At 40.1% G+C, this 19187-nt stretch overlaps 1 protein-coding gene across 2 annotated transcripts; it reads right to left on the bottom strand.

Annotated features, from left to right (window-relative positions):
• Positions 1-686: 686 nt before the first annotated feature.
• On the bottom strand, positions 687-17699 carry LOC101287882 (HLA class II histocompatibility antigen, DO beta chain). Of its 2 annotated transcripts, none has more exons than XM_033424284.2 (5): positions 17552-17699; positions 5171-5440; positions 4427-4630; positions 3879-3989; positions 687-3664 (listed from the first exon to the last, which is right to left on the bottom strand). In XM_033424284.2, exons 1-5 carry the CDS (start codon positions 17640-17642, stop codon positions 3621-3623), a joined length of 720 nt encoding a protein of 239 aa, XP_033280175.1. In that variant the 5' UTR covers positions 17643-17699; the 3' UTR covers positions 687-3620. The 2 variants fall into 2 exon arrangements, with proteins under 2 accessions (XP_033280175.1, XP_004267859.2); XM_004267811.4 differs by having other exon boundaries at positions 4427-4708.
• Positions 17700-19187: the final 1488 nt, after the last annotated feature.

Consider the following 19187-nt stretch of genomic DNA (forward strand, 5'->3'; position numbering starts at 1 on the left):
TTTTTATTTACTTGTTTTTGCAGTCCACGTATCAGTAAAATCATACAGATTTCTCTATCTGATTTATTTTACTTAGGGTCATACACTCAAGGTCCATCCATGTGGTTGCGAATGGCAAGACTTCATCCTTTTTTATGCTGATAGTATTCCATTGTATGTGTGTGTGTTTGTGTGTGTATACATATATATATATGTATATATATATATACCACATCTTTTTTTTATCCGTTCATCTGTTGGTGGGCACTTAGGTTGTTTCCATATCTTGGCTATTGCAAATAATGCTGTGATAAACATGGGGACGCATATATCTTTTCGAATTAGAGTTTTCATAGTCTTTGGATAAATACCCAGAAGTGGGATGAGGGTGAAATGGGTAAAGGGGATAAACTCTATGAAGATGAATGGAAACTAAATCTGGCAGTGAGCATGCTCTAGTGTGTACAAAAATAGAAATATAAGGTTGTAACATAAAACTTATATAGTGTTATAAACCAATGTTACCTCAATAAAAAATAAAAGAAAAAAACTATAATTCACTGAAAGCATTAAATTTTACATGTACAAAGAGTGAATTTGTGGTAAGTAAATTATACCTCAAGAAGCCTGTTAAAATAATCTTTCTTAAAAGAAAGAGTCTTCCTAAGCAAGATAGAAAGTGTAGAAGACATAAAGAAAAATATGTATTTGAATAAAAATTTTAAATTTATTTGCATGGATTAAATAAATTTTAAAGAAATATATAAAGCTCAGAAAACTTTGCAACACACAAGGCTGACAATGGGCTAACTTTCTTATTATGTAAAATTGCCAACAAATCAACAAATAAATGAACAAAAATAAACAACAGAAAAGTGGGCAAAGATACAGACTATTTACAGAATCAAATACACCAAAAGCCAATAAACATAAAATATTTACTCAAACACACCAATAATCAGAAACAAATTCAAATAGCAATGTGATGAAATATTTCTCCCCCAAATTGGCAAATATAATAGTCTGGGTTTTTTAAATAAAGGATTTACAAGAGTCTGTGGGAATAGATTCTCTCGTATATTATTAGTAGCATCATGAATGAGTGGGAGCTTGGTGGTATCTATTAAAATATTAAAGTGCAAATGTTACATGATTGACACAACAATAAAATCCACATCCATATATCTGCAATGTTCTGTGCCTCTACAAAATGTATCTGCTGAAACCTAGTCCCTAATGTGATGGTATTAAGACGTAGAGCTTTGGGGGGTGATTAAGTCCTGAAGGTGGATCCCTTATGAATGGGATTAGTACCCTTATAAAGGGCCAAAAAGACCAGGGTCTTCCCTTCCACCATGTGAGGCCACAGTGAGATATTGACAGTCTGCAAACCTAGAAGAGGGTTTTCACCAGAACTCGACCTTGCTGGTATCCTGATCTCAGACTTCCCACCTCCAGAACTGTGAAATATAAATTTCTGCTGTTTATAAGCTACTCAGTTTATGGTATTTGGTTGTAGTATCCTGAATGGACTAAGACAATATCTATCTAAAAGAAACAATCCTACATGAGCTTAAAGAGACTTGTAATTGAATGTTTGTTGCACCAGGTTAGGAATAACAAAATTATTTCCAAATTCAAAAAGAAAAACTGACAACTTTGTCTTGATTATGAAAATTCTGTACATCAAAAAGTTATAAAATATGTTAAATATTGGTGTATATCCCTTTGGGTAGTTGGATAATCCCAGACTTCCATCCTAGATAAAAACATTCTAAATAAATTCTCATACATGTGCCAAGATGACATATAAAAAAAGTAACTGAAGAGAAAAGAAACAGTCTTAATTTTAAGAGAGAGAATGGATGAATTGTGGTATAGCCGTGCAAAGGACTAATATACCAAGTTTTAAGTGAATGATGTAGGACTAGCAACCTGTCTAGCAAAAAAATCATAAACTACAAAAGACCCAGAATACCCAAAGCAACCCTGAGAAGGAAGAACAAAGCCAGAGGTATCGTACTTCCTGGTTTTAAACTATAGTTATAAAAACAGTATAGTACTGACATTAAAATGGACACATAGACCAGTGGAACAGAAAAGAGAGCCCAGAATTAAACCCTTCCATATATATTCAACTAATATTTGACAAGGGAGCCAAGAATATCCAATGGGGAAAGGATAGGGTCTTCAACAAATGGTGCTGTGTAAACTGGAGAAACACATGCCAAAAAAAAGTAGAAGAAAGGAAATAATGAAGATAAGAGAGGAAATAGAATGGACAATAGATGTATAATAAAGAGAATCACAAAGCTAGAGTTTTCTTTTTTTCTTTTTTTTTTTTTTTTGATAAACCACCTGCAAGACTGATAAGGAAGAAAAATCCAAATTACAAATTATTAACGTCTGTAACAAAAAGATGCAATTGCTACAGATTCTACAAACATTAAAAGATACTAACAGGATATAAAGAATTTTGTGCCGGTAGATTTATCGTTTTGATAAAATTCTTTGAAAAACAATATTTCATGATCTATTTCTGTATAACAAATTACACCCAAACTTAGTGGCTTAAAACTACAGCCATTTAATGATTTTTCACAGTTCTGGGAGTTGACTGAGCTTAGAAGGTGGTATTCACAGAGGGTCTCTCATATGGTTGCAGGCAGATGGTAGCTGGGGCTGGGGTCCTCTGGAGGCTCAACTGGGACACAGAGATACTCTCTCCCTCAGCAATTCCAGTGCCTCTAACGTGGCCTATGTGGTCCCATCAGCAATGAAGGCAAACTTCTTTCCTGATGGCTCAGGACTTCCAATAGGAAAGTAAAAGCTGTAAGCCTTCTTTAGATGTACTCTCAGAATGGTCTAAGTCCAGGGCCAGCTACATCTCCATGAGATGAATGACAAATACTTTGTACCCTAATCAATCTACCCCACAAAATTTACCAAAGCTGACCCCGAAACTAGACAATCTGTATAGTCCTACAGATGATTTTTTAAAAATTGTTAAGTGTAATAAAATCATCCCTCAAAGGAAATTCAAGGCCCAAATAGTTTGCAAGGATATGACTACTTTTGAGAGGAGGGAGTGGGCTTTGATTGGCCTGCAGCAGGGAGACTTATGCAGCAGCAGGAAAAGTTCTATTTCTTGAACTGAGCATTGATTACAGGGGTTTTGCCTTAAGTCATGTATTGAATTATACATTTTATGTGGTAATCTCTATCTCAGTTTTATTTTAAAGGAAAAAGTCTTTTAAAAAACAATGAAAAGGGAGCAGTGACTATCTGAACGTTTGTCTTCTGAAGACTGTGGGGCTGCCTTTGGAAGAGAGAAAGATGGAGATCACGACTTAGAGGGTTAGGGCTGGACCACAGAAAAGTAAAAAGTTTGGGATTGGAAGGAGCTAGGTCTTAGGGGAATTTCTGGTCCTTGGAAATGGGGACTATTATAGACAAGGAGGAGGAAGAAGGGCACAAAGATGAGAGATGCGTGATCTCAGAACACAAGACTCTAGAATCAGTTCAGGACTCCGCCAAGCTCTCATGGAAACGAGTCATCCAGAACATTGACCTCATGAATGTCCTTCACTTAATCCAGGGCCACTCAATCCCTCTTCAGGCTCCAGGGGGAGAAGCTTCTATTAGGACCTTAATGTGGCTGTGGACGAAGAACTGCTCTTGGGACCTGCAGGGACAGTGATAAAGTCCTGTGAGTCCCCCACCCTCCAGCACAGGGACTCAGCAGACAGCGCACCCAGCCAGAGTCACTTACATCTTATCCCAGTGATCCCTGAGAGGTATGATCAGCCCTCCCTGCCTTGCATCTTAGACGTTAGGAAAAGTGGGAAGCGGGGAAAGCCAGGGGGCAGGTGGCAGGGGTACTCCTCAGAGCTCATTACCTTTCCGAGCCCTGGTGTGGATGACGATCCCCACCAGAAGGAAGACTAGCCCAACCAGGAAGGCTGCAATTCCACTCAGCATCTTTCTCCAAGGATATTCAGACTGAGCTCCTATGGAAAACATGTATTAAAGTGAGCCAAAAGCTCCCAGTATTTGGTGTACCTTCCTGAAATCCCAGAACCTGTGCTGGACACCAATCCAATGCTATCTAGGGAAGGACTACATCTTGGAAGCCAAGGTTTGTACTCATGGAGTTTCTGTTAATGATTCTTATAATGCCCCCCTAAATGCCAAGACCAAAGCATTAGAGGACAGTAGTTCCCAAAGTTGGAAGTAAGTGACAAGGTGATTACACCTCCATATTTCTTGGAAGATCCAAGGATAGCCATGTTTTTTCCCACCCCAACCCAAAGACCCCAATTTCTATGACTCCCTCAGATCAGAGGGAGGAAGAACTAGTGTTGAAGCCAAGATGAACACAGAGGTAACACAGGTCTTGAGTCAGATTGAGCCGAGTTTTGTCCAGAAAGTATAAGCTGATTCTCACTCCACTCCACAGAAACAGGGCTCAGCAGGCTGGGATGATCAACAAGGCAGGTGTAGACCTCTCCAAGTTCAGGAGTCATTGCCAGCATCACCATTGTCTGAAAGGTCCAGTCTCCATTCCTAATGAGGCCAGTGGACATGACCCCCTCTCTCTGTTCCTGCCCATTCCGGAACCACGTGATCTTGATGTCCCCTGGATAGAAACCTGTCACAGAGCAAAGCAGCAGATTGTGGTGCTGCAAGGCTGGGATCCTCTCTGGATACACTGTCACCTCTGGTTGCACTAGCGGGGGAGAGAAGACATGAGACATGGTGAAGGGAATCCACAAAGCCAACACAGGAGTTTCATTAAAGGTTATCTCAGCCCCATATTTCTTTCCCAAATCACCCAAGTAGAAACTGGAAATGTGGGAAAATCTCACCCCCAAAGACTCAAACACTGGATATGTTAGTGTCGCAAGGAGGATTTAGGCTTTATCACATGCCCACAATTGCCCCTTGTATTTGGGAAGACACTAGCCCTTAAAGTCCCTGAGAACTGGGGGTCTGGGACCCAAGACCACCATGAACTGACCCCTGAGGATAGTGAGTGAGTCACAATTGAGGACAGAATGTATACAGAATCCCCTGCTCCTGACCCATCTATCCTGAAGCAGGAAACTGCCCAGTACAAGGAAGAAGAGCCACAGCCAGGCTCACACGGGGGAGATTCCTGAATCCCTGCAGTCCCCACCTTACACCTCACCTTTTCTCCCCACAGTGAAGGGTGCACCCAGCTTGTAGTTGTGTCTGCAGAGCGCATCCACAGAGGCTCTACTCCTTGCCAGTATATCGGGCCGATTGTTCCACAGCTCAGCGTCAGGCTGGCCCAGCTCCGTCAAGGCCACAAACATCCCCAAGTTGCTGTCAAAACGTGCATACTCCTCCAGGTTAAAGATGAATCTGACCACAAACTGCACATTTTCTGTCCCATTGGTGAAGTAACAGTCAGCCTTTGCCTGAATCACAAAATCTTCTAGAAAACCAAAAAAAAGACTATGAACCAGCCCCAGTTAGGAAACCCATACCTGGTTTATTATGCCAGACCACATTGATTGGAGAAGAGGCCTTTGACCTCAGTAAATCGGCCAAAGTAGCCTCTGCTCCCCTGGGCCCCACCCTGGTTCCTCTTAGCAAAGAGACATCCATTCTTCTTTGAAAGAAGCCTGAGGTCCAGCCTACCAGGCCAGCCAAACAGGAGACCTGTAACTCAGAATGTGTCCAGAGACATAAACTTTCATTCAACAAATATTCATTCCTTTGACCAATATTTATAGACTGTTTGCATTTTGCCAGACACTGTGCTAAGTTTCTCCAAGCCAAGCTTTCAGAAGCCCAAGAATTCCCAGCCCTGTATGGAATAGTTCAATAGTATTCTTGCCGTTAGTAGGTTAATTCTACATATTCCTTCTGGAGTAAAGTGAAAGGAGGATGGAGGTGGGGTAAAGAAATGCAGAGTAGGTTCATAGTAGGTGTGAAATAAACTACCCTTCTGCTTTCCACTCACTATGGGTTTTCTCAAGAATTTTCTTCTGTGGACTTCCCTGGTGGTCCAGTGGTTAAGACTCTGTGCTTCCACTGCAGGAGGCACAGGTTCAATCCCTGATTGGGGAACTAAGATTCCAGGTGGCACAGCCAAAAAAAAATTTTTTTTTAATGAATTTTCTTCTGGACATTTTCCTTTGCACGATTACTCAGAGACCTCATCCCCTCTGTTGGCTCTAGTAAGGTAATGACCTCATTACCTCTATCTATGTTGGGTAAAATAGTATTAACTCATGACTTGAAGATGCCTTTTATCAACATCATCATCATCATTGGCCCTGTATGCACAGTTCTAGTGGTTGTAATAATATGGTGAATATAGGGTTAACTTAAACCTTTTCTGGAAACTTTTATATTAAACACTTCCACTGAAGAATGAATTAAAAAATCCAAATCCTTCAATATCCTGTGATAAACCATAATGGAAAAGAATATGAAAAAGGATGTATAACTGAGTCACTTTGCTGTACAGCAGTAATGAACACAACATTGTGATTCAACCATACTTCAATACAAAATAAATTTTAGGGACTTCCCTGGTGACATAGTGGTTAAGAATCTCTCTGCCAATGCAGGGGACATGGGTTTGAGCCCTGTTCCAGGAAGATCCCACATGCCACGGAGCAACTAAGCCTGTGCGCCACAACTACTGAGCCTGCACTCTAGATCCCAAGAGCCATAACTACTGAGCCCGTGTGCTACAACTACTGAAGCCCGCACGCCTAGAGCCTGTGCTCTGCAGCAGGAGAAGCCACCACAATGAGAAGTCCGCGCGCTGCAACTAGAAAAAGCCCGTGTGCAGCAACAAAGACCCAACACAGACCAAAATAAATAAATATTTTTAAAAATAAATTTTAAATAAATAAGTAAAAATGCAAATCCATTCTCCATTATGATTTTCCACTTTCAAAGTACCTTATTAGTATTGATAGTGATTAGTTTGAAATCTATACTGACTTTCATACAATGTAACTCTTTTCTAACTGGCATGTTCTCCAAAACAATTTAATTTCCCAAAGCTATTTAATCAGTCTTCATAGGTAAGAAAAAGTATGATTGTGTATTGTGGTCTGGATGTTTATGTTCCCTCCATTCACATGTTGAAACCCCAACCCCCAAGGGTAATGGTATTAGTCGGCAGTGTTGGGGGAGGTACTTAGGTCAGGAGCATGGATTCCTGATGAAAGGGATTAGTGTCCCTAGAAAAGAGGTTCCAGAGAGCTCCCTAGCCCCTTCCACCATGTGATGGCACAGAGAGAAGGTGCCCGCTCTGAACCAGAAAGAAAGCCTTTCCCAGAACACAACCATGCTGCAGCCTTGATCTCGGACTTCCCAGCCTCCAGAACTTTGAGAAATAAATTTCTGTTGTTTATAAGCAACGCGATCTGTGGCATTTGTCATAGCAACCCAAACAAACTAAGGTGGTGATAGTTGTCTTAGATTTGAAGATCTGGACAATTTTAAGAGACAAACTGGTAAATGGACCTGGATTGGTCTCAATTCACTTAAGTTCTAGTTCATTTTACATAGAAACAGACACTTCCCCTCCCTGATCTGCTTCCCTATCAATAAAGACAGGTTTGGATTCACGAACACCAACACCGAGGTAGAGCTCAAAAGCATTGTGTTAGGTAAGAAAAGAAACAGAATGTGATTCATCGCACAATGACATTCATTAAAATTTAAAAATACAGGAGGGAGCGGAGTCAAGATGGCGGACTAGGAGGATGTGGAGATCGTGTCTCCCCACAACTAGGGCACCTACCAGAGGCTTATGGGGGACCTTGACACCCAAGGGGATAGAAGGAACCCCCAAGTGACTGGGGAGGACATGGGGGAGAGCAAGGGGGAAAGAGAAGTGGAGGTTGGAGGGAACCAGTGCCCCTGAGGGGTGGCTGGGGGAGGGGAGGGGTTCCTATGCCTGGAGGGACCCTTGGAGTTTCAGAGGACTCGGGGGAACGTGGATAGCATTTCTCCTGCCCACTCGGGCCCTGAGTACTCCACCATCCGGGGACCCCTCCTGCCATGTGGGTCCTAAGGGTGTGGGAGAGAGGGGGTAGGGGAAGAAGAGTAAAGGTGAATGGGGAGCCTGCTAAGGTCTCAGGCCTGATCATCCCTACTCTGAGGCCAGAGGCACATCAGGGCACCTCCAACAGCACTGAACCTAATTCCCACCCCCCACCCCAAGGGCTTAAGCATAAGGCCCCGCCCCCACCTAAACGATGCCCATGCCTAAGCCCCACCCCACATAGCCAAGGCCTTTTCCGGCCTTTTTTTTCCTATATTTTTGCTACTGTGATTCTGTTTTACCTTCTGGTTGTTGTTTCATTTATATTTTATTTTTTCTAACATATCTGTTAGTTTTCTAATCTTTTATTATTGTTTACTCTTTGTTACATTCTGCCCTTTTTTATTTTTTTGCCACCCTGTGCAGCTTGCAGGATCTTGGTTCCCAGGCCAGGGGTCAGGGGTCAGCTCCTATGGTGGGAGCACTGAGTCCAAATCGCTGGATGAACAGACAGCCTCAGACCCCAGGGAATATTAATCAGAGTGAGGTCTCCCAGAGGTCCTCATCTCAGCACCAAGACCCAGCTCTACCCAACAGCCTACAAACTCCAGGGCTGGAAGCCTCAGGCCAAACCACCAATAAGACAGGAACACAGTCCCACACATCCAAAAAAAAAAAAAAAAAAAGAGACAATAAAAAAATATCTTACAGATGAAGGAGCAAGATAAAAACCGACAAGACCAACTAAATGAAGAAGAAATAGGCAACCTACCTGAAAAAGAATTCAGAGTAATGATAGTAAAGATGATTCAGAATCTTGGAAATAGAATTCAGGCATGGATCGAGAAAATACAAGAAATGTTTAACAAAGACCCAGAAGAACTAAAGAATAAACAAAGATGAACAACACAGTAACTGAAATAAAAAATACAATAGAAGGAATCAATAACACAAAAACTGAGGCAGAAGAACAAATACGTGAGCTTGAAGATAGAATGGTGGAAATAACTGCCAAGGAGCATAATAAAGGAAAAAGAATGAAGAGAATTGAAAACAGTCTCAGAGACCTCTAGGACAACATGAAATACACCAACATTCGAATTATAAAAGTCTCAGAAGGGGCTTCCCTGGTGGCGTAGTGGTTGGGGGTCCGCCTGCCGATGTGGGGGACGTGGGTTCGTGCCCCAGTCCGGGGGGATCCCGCGTGCCGCAGAGCGGTTGGGCCCATGGGCCATGGCCACTGGGCCTGCACATCCGGGGCCTGTGCGCCGCGGCGGGGGAGGCCGCAGCAGTGAGAGGCCCGCGTACCGCAAAAAAAAAAAAAAAAAGTCTCAGAAGAAAACAAAAAGAAAGGGTCTGAGAAAATATTTGAAGAGATTATAGTCAAAAACTTCCCTAACATGGGAAAGGAAATAGCCACCCAAGTTCAGAAAACACAGAGAGTCCCATACAGGAGAAACCCTAGGAGAAACACACCAAGACACATATTAATCAAACTAACAAAAATTAAATAAAAAGAAAAAACTTTAAAGCAGCAAGGGAAAACAAAAAATAACATACGGGGAATCCCCATAAGGTTATCAGCTGATTTTTCATCAGAAAGTCTGCAGGCCAGAAGGAAGTGGCAGGACATATTTAAAGTGATGAAAGGGAAATACCTACAACAAAGATCACTCTACCCAGCAAGGATCTCATTCAGATTCGATGGAGAAGTCAAAAGCTTTTCAGACAAGCAAAAGCTAAGAGAATTCAACACCACCAAACCAGCTTTACAACAAATGCTAAAGGAACTTCTCGAGGAGGAAAACACGAGAGAAGAAAAAGACCCACAAAAACAAACCCAAGACAATTAAGAAAATTGCAGTAGGAACATACATATTGATAATTACCTTGAATGTAAATGGATTAAATGCCCTAACCAAAAGACTCAGACTGACTGAATGGATACTAAAACAAGATCCATATATGTGCTGTCTACAAGAGACCCACTTCAGATCTAGGGACACATACAGACTGAAAGTGAGGGGATGGAAAAGGATATCCCATGCAAATGGAAATCAAAAGAAAGCTGGAGTAGCAATACTCATATCAGATAAAATAGACTTTAAAATAAAGACTGTTACAAGAGATAATGAAGGACACTACATAATGACCAAGGGATCAATCCAAGAAGAAGATATAACAATTATAAATATTTATGATTTAAATAAAATAAATATCATTTAAATATCCTCCCAACATAGGAGCACCTCAATACATAAGGCAAATGCTAACAGCCATAAAAGAGGAAGTCAACAGGAACACAGTAATAGTGGGGGACTTTAACACCCCACTTACACCAATGGACAGATCATCCAGACAGGAAATAAATAAGGAAACACAAGCTTTAAATGACATAATAGACCAGATAGATTTGATTGATACTTATAGGACATTCCACCTAAAGCAGCAGAATACACTTTCTTCTCAGGTTCACATGGAACATTCTCCAGGGTAGGTCATATCTTGGGTCACAAGTCAAGCCTCAAAAATTTAAGAAAACTGAAATCGTATCAAGCATCTTTTCCGACCACAACACTATGAGATTAGAAATCAATTACAGGAAAAAAAAAACTGTAAAAAACACAAATAGATGGAGACTAAATAGTGCACTACTAAATAACCAAGAGATCACTGCAGAAATCACAGAGGAAATTAAAAAATACATAGAAAGGGCTTCCCTGGTGGCGCAGTGGTTGAGAGTCCACCTGCCGATGCAGGGGACACGGGTTCATGCCCCGGTCCGGGAAGATCCCACATGCCGTGGAGCGGCTGGGCCCGTGAGCAATGGCCGCTGAGCCTGCGTGTCCCGAGCCTGTGCTCCGCAGCGGGAGAGGCCACAACAGTGAGAGGCCCGCGTACCGAAAAAAAAAAAATACATAGAAATAAATGACAACGAAAACACGACGACCCAAAACCTATGGGACACAGCAAAAGGCTTCCTAAGAGAAAAGTTTATAGCAATTCAATCTCACCTCAAGAAACAAGAAAAACCTCAAATGAAAAATCTAACCTTACACCTAAAGCAACTAGAGACAGAAGAACAAAGAAAACCCAAGTCAGTAGAAGGAAAGAAATCATAAAGATCAGAGCAGAAGTAAATGAAATAGAAACGAAGAAAACAATAGCAATGTCAATAAAACTAAAAGTTGGTTCTTTGAGAAGATAAACAAAATTGATACACCTTTAGCCAGACTCATCAAGAAAAAAAAAGGAGAGGATGCAAATCAATAAAATTAGAAATGAAAAAGGAGAATTACAACTGACACCACAGAAATTCAAAGGATTATAAGAGACTACTACAAACAACTATATGCCAATAAAATGGACAACCTGGAAGAAATGGACAAATTCTTAGAAAGGCACAATTTTCTAAGACTGAACCAGGAAGAATTAGAAAATATAAACAGACCTATCACAAGTAATGAAATTAAAACTGTGATTAAAAGTCTTCCAATAAACAAAAGTCCAGGACGAGTTGGCTTCACAGGCAAATTCTATCAAACATTTAGAGAAGAGCTGACACCTATACTTCTCAAACTCTTCCAAAAGATTTCAGAGGGAGGAACACTCCTAAATTCGTTCTATGAGGCCACCATCACCCTGATACCAAAACCAGACAAAGATATCACACACACAAAAAGAAACTTACAGACCAATATCTCTGATGAACATAGTCACAAAAATCGTCAACAAAATACTAGCGAACAGAATCCAACAACACATTAAAAGGATCATACACCATGATCAAGTGGGATTTGTCCCAGGAATGCAAGGATTCTTCAATATACGCAAATCAATAAACGTGATACACCATATTAACAAATTAAGGAATAAAAACCATATTATCAGGCTTCCCTGGATGCTCAGTGGTTAAGAATCCACCTGCCAATGCAGGAGACATGGGTTCGAGCCCTGGTCCAGGAAGATCCCACATGCTGCAGAGTAACTAAGCCCGTGATCCACAACTACAGAGCCTGCATGCCACAACTACTGAAGCCTGTGTGCCTAGAGCCCGTGCTCTGCAACAAGAGAAGCCACCACAATGAGAAGCCCGCACACCGCAATGAAGAGTAGCCCCCACTCACCACAACTAGAGAAAGCCTGCATACAGCAACAAAGACCCAATGCAGCCAAAAATAAACAAACAAACAAATAAATAAATAAACCATATGATCATCTCAGTAGATGCAGAAAAATCTTTTGACAAAATTTAACACACATTTATGATAAAAAAAAAAATTCTCCAGAAAATGGGCATAGAGGGAACCTACCTCAACATATTGGGTGGGCCAAAAGGTTTGTGTGTTTTTTTCTGTAATATGGCTCTAGTAGAACTTAGTTGTCTTTAAATTCATTCAAAACAACTTTGTTAGATTGTATACGACAGCTGTCATATCGGCATACATTTTTTAAAAATTATCAAAATTGGTGAATATTTGTGTAGCCATTTTAATATTGAAGATGGAAGAAAAAAGCAACATTTTCAACATATTAGGCTTTACTATTTCAAGAAAGGTAAAAACGCAACTGAAACGCACAAAAAAGATTTGTGCAATGTATGGAGAAGGTGCTGTGACTGATCAAACGTGTCAAAAGTGGTTCACGAAGTTTTGTACTGGAGATTTCTCGCTGGACAATGCTCCACTGTCGGGTAGACCAGTTGAAGTTGATAGCGATCAAATTAAAACAGTAATTGAGAACAGTCAGCGTTATACCATGCAGGAGACAGCCGACATACTCAAAATATCCAAATCAAGCACTGAAAATCATTTGCACCAGCTTGGTTATGTTAATGGCTTTGATGTTTGGGTTCTCTGTAAGTTAAGCAGAAAAAACGTTCTTGGCCATATTTCCGCATGTGATTCTCTACTGAAACATAATGAAAGAGTTCCATTTTTAAAACAAATTGTGATTGGCGAAGAAAAGTGGTTACTATACAATAATGTGGAAAGGAAGAGATCGTGGGGCAAGCGAAATGAACATCCAACAACCACACCAAAGGCCGGTCTTCATCCAAAGAAGGTGATGCTGTGTATATGGTGGGATTGGAAGGGAGTCCTCTATTATGAGCTCCTTGCAGAAAACCAAACGATTAATTCCAACAAGTACTGCTCCCAATTAGACCAACTGAAAGCAGCACTCGATGAAAAGCTTCCAGAATTATCAACAGAAAACGCATAATCTTCCATCAGGATAATGCAGGACCTCATGTTTCTTTGATGACCAGGCAGAAACTGTTACAGCTTCACTGGGAAGTTCTGATTCATCTGCTCTATTGACCAGATATTGCACCTTTGGATTTCCATGTATTTTGGTTTTCACAATATTCTCTTAATGGAAAAAAATTCAATTCCCTGGAAGACCATACAAGGCACCCGAAACAGATCTTTGCTCAAAAATATAAAAAGTTTTGGGAAGATGGAATTATGAATTTGCCTGAAAACTGGCAGAAGGTAGTGTAAAAAAAATGGTGAATAAGTTGTTCAATAAAGTTCTTGGTGAAAATGAAAAATGTGCCTTTTATTTTTACTTAAAAAATGAAAGGCACTTTTTGGCTCACTGAATAATAAAGGCCATATATGACAAACCCACGGCAAACATCATTCTCAATGGTGAAAAACTGAAAGCCTTTCCACTAAGATCAGAAACCAGACAAGGATGTCCACTCTCACCACTATTATTCAACATAGTTTTGGAAGTCCTAGCCATGGCAATCAGAGAAGAAAAAGAAATTAAAGGAATACAAAATGGAAAAGAAGTAAAACTGTCACTGTTTGCAGATGACATGATACTATACATAGAAAATCCTAAAGTTGCCACCAGAAAACTACTAGGGCTAATCAATGAATTTGGTAAAGTTGCAGGATACAAAATTAATGCACACAAATCTCTTGCATTCCTATTCATTAACAATGAAAAATCAGAAAGAGAAATTAAGGAAACGAACTCATTTACCATCGCAACACAAAGAATAAAATACATAGGGATAAACCTATCTAAGGAGGCAAGAGACCTGTACTCAGAATACTATAAAACACTGATGAAAGAAATCAAACATGACACAAACAGATGGAGAGATATGCCATGTTCTTGGATGGGAAGAATCAATATTGTTAAAATGACCATACTACCCAAAGCGATCTACAGATTCAATGCAATCCCTATCAAATTACCAATGGCATTTTTCACAGAATTAGAACAAAAGATTTTACAATTTGTATGGAAAACAAAAGACCCTGAATAGCCAAAGCAATCTTGAGAAAGAAAAGCGGAGCTGGAGGAATCAGGCTCTCCAACTTCAAACTATACTACAAAGCTACATTAATTAAGACAGTATCGTATTGGCACAAAAACAGAAATATAGATCAGTGGAACAGGATAGAAAGCCCAGAGATTAAACCTATGGTCAGCTAAACTATGGCAAAGGAGGTAAGAACATACAGTGGAGGAAAGACAATCTCTTCAATAAGTGGTGCTGGGAAAACAGGACAGCTACATGTAAAAGAATGAAATTAGAACACTCCCTAACACCATATCCAAAAATACACTCCAAATGGACTAAAGACCTAAATGTAAGACTGGACACTAGAAAACTCTTAGAGGAAAACATAGGAAAAACACTCTTTGACATAAACCACAGCAAGATCTTTTCTGACTCCACCTCCTAGAGTAAGGAAAATAAAAACAAATGGGACCTGATAAAACTTAAAAGCTTTTGCAGAGCAAAGGAAACCATAAACAAGATGAAAAGACAATCTTCAGAATGGGAGAAAATATTTGCAAACAAAGCAACAGACGAAGGATTAATCTCCAAAATACACAAACATCTCACGCAACTCAATATCAAAAAAAACAAACAACCCAATCAAAAATGGCAGAAGACCTAAATAGATATTTCACCAAAGTAGACATTTCACCAAAGTAGACATACAGATGGCCAAGAGGCACATGAAAGGCTGATCAATATCACTAATTATTGGAGAAATGCATATCAAAACTACAATGAGGTATCACCTCACACCTGTCAGAATGGCCATCATCAAAAAATCTACAAACAATAAATGTTGAAGAGGGTGTGGAGAAAAGGAACCTCCTTGCACTGCTGGTGGGAATGTAAATTGATACAGCCTCTATGGAGAACAGGATGGAGGTTCCTTAAAAAACTAAAACTAGAACTACCATATGACCCAGCAATCCCACTACTGGGCATATACCCTGAGAAAACCATAATTCAAAAGGACACGTGTACCCCAATGTTCATTGCAGCACTATTTACAATAGCCAGGACATGGAAACAACCTAAGTGTCCATCGACAGATGAATGGATAAAGAAGATGTGGTACGTATATACAATGGAATATTACTCAGCCATGAAAAGGAACGAAATTGGATCATTTGCAGAGATGTAGATGGACCTAGAGTTTGTCATACAGAGTGAAGTAAGCCAGAAAGAGAAAAATAAATATCATATTAACACATGTACATGGAATCTAGAAAAATGGTACAGATGAACCTATTTGCAGGGCAGGAGTAGAGATGCAGACGTAGAGAACAGATATGTGGAAAGGGAGGCGAAGGAGAGGGTGGGACGAATTGGGAGATTAGGAATAACATATATACACAACCATGTGTAAAATAGATAGCTAGTGGGAACATGCTATAACACACAAGAAGATCAGCTCAGTGCTCTGTGATGACCTAGATGGGTGGGATCGGGGGTGGGAGGAAGGCCTAAGAGGAAGGGGATATATGTATACATATAGCTGACTCATTTCATTGTACAGGAGAAACTATCACAATATTGTAAAGCAGTTACACTCCAATAAAAAAATATTTTTTAAAATACACACAGGAAAACAATGCTACATCTTCCTAAAAGCCACCCTCATACTTAAAGACATACCAGACACATTAGAATGGAAGGGAGGGAGTGAGAATGTAGACAAGGGAAGAGAGGAGAGCGTCCTTGTTCTGATCAGTGATTACAAGGTGCTGTGAAGTCACTGGGGAAGATTAACTCCATTCTGTGCACTTGAGAACAATATAAAAGGACATTCAAATGGGTTAATAATGTAAGTTGATCAGGAAAGATCTCCCTGAAGAAATGGCATTTCAGTTGAGACTTGAAGGATAATTGTTACTGATCTCGAGTAGTAGATTTTCCTTCATTTCTACGTTCAGAGGAACTATTGGACTGAGTGTCAGGACAGCAGCATCCTTCCTGGGTCAGCCAGACTCATCTCGAACTCAGCTAATTTCAAACAATGCTCTAACCTCCAAATCTCTATTTTGTCTTACATTCTAAATAAAAATATTTTAAAAGTTAGTTTTCAGTCAGATCTGTGTCAGAGTTTAGATCTTACTGATTGTGCATGTGTTGTTGTTGTTCAATGGATATCATAAGCTCAGAGAGGTTTCTGTTCTCCAAGAATAATGATCTCCTCACACCCACCCTCCACACCCCTAGGTTTGTTCCTCTTTTGTGTTTAATGAGACTTTGACGTTCAAAGGGGTTCTGTTTTTTAGCATGTTATATCCTGTTTTCTTCTGATAAATGTTTTCAGAATGTAATATCACTTCATGTTTGCATAGCTTAACTCCTCAGCTAGAAAAATAACAGCAGTAAATACATGTACCTGGTAACACGAGGACAGGCATTCAATTTCTAATACATTCTAATACATCTAATACATGTATACCCTCCCTATAACCCCAGTTAATAATAAAAATTTACAGAAGATTATTCAAATACCTGAGTTTTTTTTTAATACTTGTACAGAGGAGTACACAGGATGATGAGTGCATTAAAATGTAATCCAAAGTAGCCATATGATTGACTGATACCATGTATACTGTATCTTTTTCTGATTTAATAAAAAGTACATTTACATCTGAAAAAAAAAAGGTGGGGGATTTCCCTGGTGGCACAGTGGTTAGGAATCTGCCTGCCAGTGCAGGGGACACGGGTTTGAGCCATGTCTTAATACAATTTCTAATACATTCAATTTCTCTCATTTCTCAAGATCGCTTCGTACAATCTGACCATATTATAGGGGCTTAAAAATGTCAAATGAAGCAACCTTCGTTTCCAAGTTCTTTTATTCACATATACCTCAATTGGATACATATGGAAACAGTCACAATCATCAAACTCCTGGCTGAAGGATAGCAGCTATTCTCAGACTGCCTCCATTTATTACAGCTCTCCAGACTGTCATTAATACCATAAGGACCCTAAGCAAGCAATGTTTCCCTTTTTCCTGCCTCCGGACTCCTTGAATCCGTGGCTGTGGGACAGGAAGACCCTTTTCCTGCCGGTCCATTGCATGTGGTAAAGAGGGAAGGAATAATTTCCTGTCAAAGGGAAGAAGACTCTCTTTGAACCTAGAAGCCCCTTCCGGTCTGGACTGGAGCCTGGACCTGTAGGGAAAGGCCTTCCTCCCCCACGCCAGTTTTTGCATGTACACATGAAAGAAATCACTGTGTCCTTACCTGGAGCATCTCTGCCTTGAGTCATGGAGGAATCCAGCCTGACTACCGTCACTAACAAAGCCACCACCCAGGGAACCCAGCTAGAACCCATTCTGGAAGAAAACAAGCGAGACAGAAAAATCGTCCACCTCTTCAGAATGGGGCTTGCCCACACACAACTCAGTCAAAAATATTCATGAAGAATAGAGATACTTTTCTGGCCTCCCCAGGATTGGAAACTCCTCACATGGATAACCAATCAAGACAGAGGGGCTTTGTGTCATTAGGTGCTGGGTAGAATACTTTCATAAAGTAGTTACCACTCAAGAACTCTTGACCTGCAAAATCACTGGCAGCAGTCTAGGTACATGGAAACCGGCTAGGAGAAAAAGGTCTTAGAAGAACTGGGCAGATTGTTTATCATGGATCTTACTATCCTCATATAGCACTGTCCCTGGCCTGCTGTGACTAATAGATCTCCATGCCGATGGGGTCGTTCACATTGCCTACAGAGAGTGTGTAAATAAAGAAGATAGTAGACAGCATTTTGAAGCATGGACCTTATAAGGAGTTAGGGAAAGGATTATCAGAGAAGAAATTGAAGAGACTGAGAATTACCCGAAGAGGATTTCCTGTAAACCAAGACAGGGGGAAGAAAAAAAAAAAAAAAAGCATGGAGAGAGGATTCTCAAAAGAATAAAATGCTGCAAGAAATGGCTAAAAGGATAAAAGAAAAGAAAGCATTATTGTGTTTTATAAGTAATGGGGCACCAAAAACCTTCAATGGAACAGAGTGTTAAAGGTAGAAGCAATATTTCAAAAAGGTAAAGAGTGAATTAAAATGAGAAAATGAAGGCAGCAGATGTAAGCAGTCCTTCGAGAATTTTGGAAGTGAAAACAAGGGAAAAGATGAGACTCTCTCTTGAGAGAAAAGCAACACTAAGGAAAAATAGCTTTTAAGCTAGAAAAGATCTTCCTAAGTTTCTGAGTCAAGTGAAAGTCAACTGTACTTAGGATAAATTGAAGATAAAAAGGAGAAGAAAAGAGAAATTACTCTCCAAATGTTGATTGGAATCCAAATAATTGTCACACATGGCAATAAAAAGAGAAAGACTTTTTCAGATACATGAATGAAATAGGAAGGTTTGGGGTGATAGAGGGGAATGAGGAAGTTCCAGTTGTGTGGCTTCAACAAACTCAGTTTAGAACAAGACAAGATCTTCTGCTAAAAAGAAACTGGAAAAAAAAATTTGATAACTAAGGAGAGCAAGACTCCTTTTTTGCCAAAGTGGTCTGTAAGTGCATTATCATTTAATTAGCATCACGCTCTATGGCCCAATATTGTGGACAGTGCAAGGTGAAACAGACATGTTTCTTGTCCTCAAGAAATGTAAAACCTGGGTGGAGTGACAGGGAAACAATCCACTGTAATGTCAGGAAGAATCAAATCAACATTGTAATGCTTGAGCACACAAGAAGAGAAAATTCTAACCATCTAAGAAAGAGTTCATGATAAAATTGATAAAGTTGATATTTGATACATGTGGCCAAGAGAGAATTTTATAATTCCACATATGTGCATGTGGACAAAAGAGAGGAAATAAACAGTTAAACAAAAAGTGTATCTGGAATTCCTTAAAAATTACTGATTAGCCAA

This window comes from Orcinus orca, chromosome 10, assembly GCF_937001465.1.
Source record: "Orcinus orca chromosome 10, mOrcOrc1.1, whole genome shotgun sequence".
In the NCBI taxonomy this organism is placed as follows: domain Eukaryota; kingdom Metazoa; phylum Chordata; class Mammalia; order Artiodactyla; family Delphinidae; genus Orcinus; species Orcinus orca.